The sequence below is a fragment of the Cicer arietinum genome, chromosome 4 (genome assembly GCF_000331145.2).
Source record: "Cicer arietinum cultivar CDC Frontier isolate Library 1 chromosome 4, Cicar.CDCFrontier_v2.0, whole genome shotgun sequence".
Classification (NCBI taxonomy): domain Eukaryota; kingdom Viridiplantae; phylum Streptophyta; class Magnoliopsida; order Fabales; family Fabaceae; genus Cicer; species Cicer arietinum.
The window spans coordinates 20,886,055-20,895,324 of NC_021163.2; the positions used below are offsets into that span (position 1 = coordinate 20,886,055).

The window sequence follows — 9,270 nt, forward strand, 5'->3', positions numbered from 1 at the left end:
AACTTGCTAAATTTCTAGCTTTATCATTTAGTAAAAGCATTTATGTTTCATATACACCTTTTGATTTAGTTCACTCTGATGTTTGAATTGTAGTTTTACCCCTTATTTTTACCAATTCACAAAACCGATCATGTGTGACCTATTTTAAAATATGACAGTCCCATTCCAATTTGTTTAATTAAAAAATGACAATCTGACATGCTTTAAATAAAACCCTCTAAAGTTTTAACTATAAACTTTAAAAATGATTTATTTTTGTAATTTAATCAATGTCATATGGGTAATTAATGCATCTAAATGCTTGTATATCATGCAATCCTATATCGCACCATTTAAAATATGTAAAATCGTCATTTTTTTAGTTTAAAAGTATGAACGAATAACTAAAACTATATATTCTATAGATTGGTAAAAATAGATGATTAAAACTACAATTAAGTCAAAAAAAATATTCAACTTGTAGTATACCCTAATACTACTACAATTTACTACGTTGGAATATTTTATTAAATATTTTATTTAATTATTATATTTTAATATTATTTTGTAGATACATATCTTTATTTAATTATATCATCTATTTATTAATTAGAAACATTAATTGATTAGTGATTAAATTAAATAATAATACTTATTAGATTTTTATTATGATAATTTCATTATTTATTTAATTGATATAAACTTAAATATGTGTGAATTTCATAGCCCATTTAAAAATAATAAAAATCCTACTTGATTATCACCTTATATATAAACTATGATCCTCAATATATCATATTTCATATGTCATCTTGCATATTGCATCTTCTCTCTTCAATATATCATATATTATTGCATATTACATCTTGTCTACATATTACATATACATATAGAGACTAATCATCACGATTTCTGTCAAAAAATTATATATCCAAGTGATAAATTAATATCTATATTATATTTATAAATAGATTAAATATATCATAAATCCTAAGATATATAGTTATATATTTAGTCGACTTCTGCGCTAAAATATGATCATATATTTAATCTAAATATTTAACGTGTCTTGAAGAATTAATAAAGTATTTCCAACATACTAATCTGTATGGGTCATATACTCATATCAATTAGGCCGCCATATACTTACAAAAGCAATAAGAAAGTGGCAACACAAGCAATAAATGGCAATTTAATTACGTTCTTGACATCGAGGAAACACAATTGTTCCTCCAATTAGATTCATGCTTATGGACGATAATAAAGCAGACAGTGAAGGCCCATAATGAAAAGATTAAACAAATAGGGTCGTTGGGGGAGGGTGCTTTTGGAACCATTGATAGAATGAGAACAAAAATACTCAATGTTGTGAAACAAATAGACGTGTTTATGCATTATTGGTGATAACGCCCACTCTTTCTCCCGAACATGATAGGCTTGCTTTTTTATTTTATCATTTAAAAACAAAAAAGATGTTAATCCTAACTTACCTAGGAATATCTATATATATATTTTAACCACAAAAAGTAAGTTATATAGTTTTTTTCCTTATTTTTTCAGGAAAAAGTAAATATGACTGTGAAAATTATTTTATTATCTATATATTTTAAGGCTCTAGAATCCAATCCAAGTGAACTGTTAAATATTAACGAGCTATTGTAAATGAGTGATGACACATGAGTATTGATTCAAGCATGAAATTGTGTTTGAAAAATTCCACTTCTAAATATTGTCATCAAATCATGGCTAACTCACACTTCAATACAACAGAGCATTAAGTAAGACTTGAATCCAAACACTATAAAAGGTTTTAGACTCAATATTTGTTTATTGAACTTCAATTTCCCATGACAAAATTTAATAGCAGTTATTTTGATGATTCTTACAAAATTACAGTATAGAAAGGAGCAAATGTCATTTTAACAATAAAATAATGAAGAACTTTATATAGGTATGTAATGTTGTGTATGAAATTAAAAATAACAACCGACCTTAGCTCAGTTGGTAGAGCGGAGGACTGTAGTAGGGTCAAAACCTGATAGCCATCCTTAGGTCGCTGGTTCGAATCCGGCAGGTCGGATTTTTATTTTTAACTATTTTTCATGTTTGTCACAATGGGAATATAGCGCACGATTCAACCTATGGGCCATGACAAAACAAATTTAAGGGCCTGGACTTGGGGTCCAAAGTTTTTGTATTCTCAATTAACTTTATACCCCCAATTTATCAAAAACCCAAAATTATCCTTAAAAGTTTCATTCACTTGAGTGGTAAAAAAATTACATCAAAATCTAATCCCCCTCATTCAAATTTTTGGTACGTAACATTTTTACCTTAAATTCCGATATACAAAATACAATACCAGAAATTTTATATTTCAAATTTTTGATAGTTCAATTAAGTTATCAGGAATTTTTGTAATAACCTATATTTGAAATAAAATCAGTTTTATAATAACCTAAAATCAACTTACGTCTATCCTAAAATCAACTTTGTAATAATCTGTACTACAAATATATTAAAATATACATATTATGTTATATTATAATATATAATAAAATAAATTATTTACTAATCTGTTCAATCTACACTTTAACTGCAATATGGTGCTCATAATCCTTAAGGACATAAAAATCCTAAGGACCTCCAGAAAATATAGATTCTTCAGACTGTTGATGATACTCGTGTTCAAACTGGTGTTGTTGATCGTGTTCATCATCAAATGCATGATCTTGATGGTGTTCTTGATCATGTTCTTCATCAAACGCATGATCTTGCTCAAACTCACGCGCCTGCATTTCTTCATTCCTCTTTCTTCTTTTTTCAACTGTAGCTCTCCTATTTGATTGTGTAGGAGGTCGAACTCGAGAATGTTCAACGTTTGTTTTTGCTCATTTAGTCCTCACTAAAAAAATAGATTGAAAAAAAATATAATATTTTTACAAATAATGTAAAAAAAAAGCTGTTCCGAAAATTTTAATGAGGAATGAAATTTCTGGCGAATATCCCAGAAATTTCAAATGTCCGATCATTATAAATCAATACAGAAAATTTTACTCCTCCTGAAATTTCTAGTGAAAAAAAATCAATAGCGCTCACTTTTCCAAAAAACACAACTAATGAGGATTGTGAGAAACTTTTTTATTTTTGTAATTTTGTTAAGAGTATTTTGGACATTTTAAATATAAACTTTTTAAATGCGGTATAGAAAAGGCAACTTTCCTGTCGGAAGATAAAACGATATTTCAAAACTTGAGTTTTGACTTGAAATTACAATATTGTCCCAATTTCCCAAACTTTCTCTTACCTCTACTCTACCTTGTTCGTTCAATCGACGCACTAGACACAACCGAAGTAACCGTCCTCGTCGAATTTTGCGTCAGTTTTTTCATCCCAAAATGGTACACAGTAACAATACTTATGATCTACGGTTTCCTCATTCTATTTCTTCGATCAATTTTGTTTCAATTTTTTCTAATTAAATGAAATTCAATTTGTCATAGGTTTGTTTGGCTTGTTTGCTGCCACTCTTTCTGGTCCCAATCGTTAATGTGCTTCCTCTTCTCTTCGATTTTATCATGGTATGCTACATAACAACACTAATTATTAGTATTATTTTATTTTAATTATTGAGCATGTATTTGTTGTAATCAATGTTTTTTATGTTTTCAGGGAAAATTTTATAGGGTTTTTGGTTGGGAGTACAGGAAACCAGAGAGGGCTCCTCCTGCTTGTCCTTACAAGCCTTCAACCAACACTATTAGTAGTAAAGTGAGTCAATTCCTAATTTTATTTTTGTTTTGTTTTTGTGATTTTTCATCTTAAAAGCTTAGGATTCTTTGTGAAATGTTCTACAATTATGTGGCTTTTGTGGATCTATCTAAACATTGTGGGTTCATTGTTGATGTCAAAAGTCAAAACACGACTTAAAATTCATGTGAGCATGGAGGAGAAACTAAAGAAATTTGATTTGGGATTTAAGGGTATGTTTGGATTGGTGGAATATGATGGAATGATGTGGAATGGAATATGCTAGTTAGTTTTTTAAAAAATTGATGTTATATGATTTCATGTCATTTCACTCTATTGCGTCCTATACCACCAATCCAAGTACCTTGAAGGATATGCACTATTATTTGTGAAAACTAGTTTAACACTCTTACACTGGCAGTGGAATGGATATCCTACATTTGTAAGTGTATTTTGAAATTAATAGGATAATATGGAAAAATAGTGGTATGTCATTGAATATTTGAATGTCAAATTAAAATTAATTTGAGGCTTCACTGGTTCAATGGTTTCTAGTTTTTTCCGAACCATAGATGCGTGTTTAAAAAACGTAATTGTTTTGTTTCATGAACTAAACTGTTTGCTTTTAGGATCTGGTCTCACCAAATTGAAATCATCTTTTCTTTTTTCCCTTGTATAATAACAGTTTCGTTATACTAAGAAAATAATCTGTTGGGTATAAAAAGGCATAATTTTCCTCAGCACCTTGATGATATGAACTTCCGACTTGCCATAATTTTCCTTTCATATATGAAAAATTATATATACCAAAAAATAAAAAATCAAGACAAGGCTTTCTTTATTAAGTAAAAGAGTATTAAAATTCATTAGATCAACGAATGTCTGCCTCAACTGAAGGTCAAAGTGCTTATGAAGTAATAATCATTTTGTTCCACTTCAAGGTTCTTTAAGTTTGTTGAGATTTTATGTCAATGGGATAACTTAAATCTAAGAGGATATGAGAGTAAGACCATTTGTCCTAGAAATGTAGAATAGTTCTCGTGATTTTCAAGCTGTAACGTCAAGCCTTATCGAACGAGTTGAGATCCTCTCCATTGCTCAAAAGAAATGGAGAACACTGTGACTATAGTTTTTTGTGTATAATAAAGCCAATAAATGTTTAATTTATGTCACATGTTGTAATAATGTTTGCAAATATACACACAAAACTATAGTGATGGAAAAAATGGAGAGAGTGGGAAATGGAGAGGATCCTAACGCGTAACGAACATGCCTAAGTATACTAATACTCTCAATCTCTTTTTAGAAGCCTTTACTGGAGACATAATATTGTGTAGTAGTGTTTGAACAATATAAGGCCCGTTTACTTTATGAAAACATTTTGTTATTTTACTTTGATGAGAGACTCTTGAAGGGAAATATTGTTATGGAGAGAAAATGAAATGCTAGTTAATGAATATGCATTTTCAGTAATAATGAAGCAGATTTTTTACATTTGCAATTTTTTTTTATTGATTTTAGAGATGTAGACAATTGTTCAGCTATCAAGTGCATATCCCTTTGTTCTTTTCGTTGCGCATATGAGCTTTTTGAACTAGTTAACACAGTAGGGTTAATGTTACTTGTCATTGTACCATTGGTGATTCTGGGATCTGATTCCAAAAAAAAGTTCTTCAAAAAAATTCTAAATAATTTTTCTTCATGTGTTGTTCTGAAAAGTGTCACCGGTTATGTAATTCTGTAAACTTTAAATGTTGATGACTTTACCTTTCTCTACTAGTTCAAGATTAAATGGTGGCTCAGATTCGAAGAATTTGAACATTGTGACTGAAAATTAGGAAAAGATGAAAACCCAAACATAATAAATGAATAGTGATTGATTTGAATTTCTTAAATTGTCTGTAAGATTCGATGGCCTATCCCCTTGTAGTGAGGATACTTTTGTTTGAAACAAAAAAATAAATATTAATGAACGGTAAAGAAAAATTGTTTTTATTATTTTTCAGCTTAAATTTTTTGTGCTTTATTACCGATAGTATTAGAGAGATTAGGGTAGCAACTATTGTAAAAAGTAGAAATGATGGTTAAATTGCAACTTTGGTGGGTGGGCTGGGCATGTGTGGAGGAGACTTGTATATTCTATAGTATGGAGAGTAGGCCAGATGGAGGGCTATCTATCCAATTGCTAAAGGCAGAGGAAGACAAAAAAACTATAGGAAACTATTTAAAAAGATTTCGAGGCGAATGACTTGGCTATAAATATGAGTTACAATAAAATAATATGGCATCACTTGATCTATGTAGCCAACCCCTCCAAAAAGGATTAAGTTTGATTGTTGTATTATAACTGATAATGCTCTGTAAGTTTTGTTGGGTAATGAAGTATAATTGATGAAATTAATAACGCAAAATTTGCATTAGAAGCGAAAACTGTTCCCCTGTTTTTTATCCTGTTCGTTTGTTGCCTTATATAGTTACACGTGATTATTAGGGGGTTGGTCACCTCAGGAATAAATCTAGCACTGTACAAATGTCTGTTGTCCTTTATGATATTTAGTTTGACTGTCAAGGGTTTGTGTTACTGATAATCACATACATTCCCAATGGGGAAGAAATTTGTTCATTGTCTTTTATTTCATCTTTTTCTTAAAGATGGATTCTGGATAAAGGAGTGATCCTTTAAACAACCAGATAGTGATCCTTCGGTTGACCACAAGTGCATGTATTCTGTTTTGGGCGTTTGCATCCTATCATGCATGTGGTGAATAGTATTAGTGTTGGTAAATGTGCATGCTTGCAAACTATTGTGTTGATAATTTCATGTGTGAAGCTTCCACGAATGTAAATATAAATTGAAATGCAAATCTCAATTTTATGTCAGGATGAGGCAAATGCTGGAACATCTCCAACAGAACCTGTTAAACCTGGAAGTGTTGATGTCAAGCAGGATTAATCTGGGGTGACTCCTCTACAATAAGGTTTGATAGAAAGGAAACAAAAGTATGATATGATTACATCTCACTGTTTATGTTTGTAACTTTTATAATACAAGTTGGTAGTTTATAAGAGTGATATTTTTTCCTTCCTATTTTGGAAGATACCTCTCATCAATATGAAGTCAATTATAACATTGCACCCTCAATTTTTGCATGTAAAAGTTATAAATAACATTGGGCCTTGATATTCAGTCCTCCTAAAAAGGGAAGATCACTTGGCAACTTTGTAAGGGAAGTTGTGTGATAAACAGCACAACTAGACAAGAGAATTTCCTTTTCTTTTTACTGTTTAAGAGACTCGTTCGTATTGAACATTTCAGTGACATTGAAAATAAAAGAAAAACAACAACCATTAGCCTAATTTCTGCTACTTGACTGTTATTGACTTTTTCTTAAACAAGAATAAAACATGAAAATTTCTGCACATGGTGAACATTGAGATCCTGGTTAAAAGAAAAAATCCCAGTGGTGGATGTGGTAAGAAGTAGCTTGTTTCTTTGGAAGAATCAAATTCTATTGATGTATGAACATACTGTCCTTATTAAATCCGTCTTATTTTCACTTTATATGTCATTTCTTTCGTCAGGATGTTTACATGTATAACTTCTCAAATTGAAATCTTATATGTTTTTTGTGGGGTGGAGTGAGTGAACAGTAAAAATTCACGAGGTTAAATGAGATTTGGTGTGTTAAGATCAGTTTTTGTATGGAGATTGATTCAAGATAATTACCAACCAAAGACAACTCGATCAAAAGAGGAGTAATTGATTGGGCGGTGGGTGTGCAGGGAAAATGAGGTAAAGTAGAATTAGTCAATCACTTCTTTTTATTGTCTGTTTTATGCTTAAATGGACTAGTGTACGCACTGTGATGAGGAGGAAAGCAGAAGAACACTTTGGTCAGTTTGCAGGTTTGGTGAACCAAGGGAGGAGTTTGGAACAGAGGTTGTTACAGTTTGGCTTACATTTTTGTGGGTAATTTGATAATAAAAAGTAAAAACGTAGCGCTGGTGAGTTGTATTGAGTCATAAAACAGAAGCTTAATATAGAAAAGGAGAAGTGTTCAATGAAGGGTTGTTGGTGTAGTTGTGAGCAACATAATGTGAACTTTATTCTGTTATTGGACTGTTTTGTATCAAGTCTTTTCTGTAATGTTTTACTGCAAAAGTCACTCAGAGTAGCTGAAATGCAGGGGTTTGATGCAGTGGTTCTTGGGCATAAAGGGGAGAATGAGATGTGAGTTAGGAATTTAGGGAGTAATCCTGGAAAACTCGATACTCTGGGGCAGAAACTCAAAATAGAGAAGGAATTCCTTCCAATACAATAGGGTTGAGTTGTAGAGATAAAGTTGAATTGAGACTAAAGAGAAGATAATATTTCTAAATATGATGGGTGGTTCATTCATTGGAAATGGTCGTGCCAGCGCCTTCTCCAGTGAAATCCACGTGCGGCGAGTTCTCCAAAGCCATGGTGAAAGGCATTCCCTCCATCCCTCACATTTGGAATCTCTACTTGGCTTTGCAATCTTCAGTCTTCTAGCCATGGTTTAGAGATGTGTGACAGAGAAAACATAACAAAGCATAGGGTGGGAGCACGGGAAAGAGAAGAGGGTTCTAACTGGCAAATTTTTCTAGAAGGTGCATGAGTAGTGAACCCTCTAACTTTCCACGAGTATGATAACATTTGGCTTTTTGTTTATGTATGCGTGCAATAATACTCATAACTTGAATACAATTGTAGAGAAAATGAAAAAAATTAACTCTCCTATTCAAATTCAACTACCAATTTAGTGATTTGCTAAGATTTTAGATAAATCACTATTTTACCTCTTGAAAGTTAGGATAAGATGTTGTCGTTTTGGTATCTGATTCAACAAATAATAACTCAATATATTTGAGGGACAACATTTGATAAACATATTTGGGAATGCTTGGACTCTAATTATAGGATCATATTTGTTTGTTTTTCAAAATACAAAGACTTGATACTAAAAAAATTTGAGATCAAAATTGCACATAACCCAAATTAAATCAACAAAAATGCAGTCAAACTTTTACTTTAAGAAATGTATTATTTTGTCCATATTTATAATTCAGTTTGGTACACATACATAATTGTGCAGATATATTAAGAAGTTAATTTACTTAATGGTGTTTGAGCTTTTCAGAAACCACCAAGTTCTTAATTCACATGTTATTTTCTTCATGCGTTTCTAGTGTGTTCACATGTTAGCTACACGCGTACTAACGCACATCAGTGCTTCACATCCACATCATTTGCATCATCAAGTGTACTCATCTATGTCGGTGCTTCATAGTCTTAACAAAAATGTTAAGCATTGGATGTTAAATTAATGATTTGATCAAAGTGTAACAATTTTAGAATCGAGGGACAAAACTATCCAACCACCGAAATAGAAGAGATCAAATGTGACTTTTTTTGGGATAAAAATATAACTTACAAACATGTGAAACAAGAAATGGCAAGAGACAAATGAGATAAGTTTTAATTGAAGAGAAAAATTAATAAATGAAATACGTTGTGAT

The 9,270-nt window shown here is 31.2% G+C and overlaps 1 protein-coding gene and 1 non-coding gene across 2 annotated transcripts; both read left to right on the plus strand.

Moving 5' to 3' along the window:
* Positions 1-1,965: 1,965 nt before the first annotated feature.
* On the plus strand, positions 1,966-2,059 carry TRNAY-GUA (transfer RNA tyrosine (anticodon GUA)). Its single transcript has 2 exons — positions 1,966-2,002; positions 2,024-2,059. It is a non-coding gene; the product is annotated as a tRNA-Tyr (tRNA).
* A 1,161-nt stretch (positions 2,060-3,220) lies between these two features.
* On the plus strand, positions 3,221-7,010 carry LOC101492080 (uncharacterized). The gene is made up of 4 exons (XM_004515853.4): positions 3,221-3,380; positions 3,483-3,560; positions 3,652-3,750; positions 6,611-7,010. Exons 1-4 carry the CDS (start codon positions 3,378-3,380, stop codon positions 6,680-6,682), a joined length of 252 nt encoding a protein of 83 aa, XP_004515910.1. The 5' UTR covers positions 3,221-3,377; the 3' UTR covers positions 6,683-7,010.
* Positions 7,011-9,270: the final 2,260 nt, after the last annotated feature.

Bases quoted from the DNA above. Each gene is read 5' to 3' on its own strand.
- LOC101492080 (XM_004515853.4), top strand. The intron at 3,561-3,651 runs GTATGCTACATA...TTATGTTTTCAG, and splicing joins TTCTCTTCGATTTTATCATG to GGAAAATTTTATAGGGTTTT. The intron at 3,751-6,610 runs GTGAGTCAATTC...ATTTTATGTCAG, and splicing joins CCAACACTATTAGTAGTAAA to GATGAGGCAAATGCTGGAAC.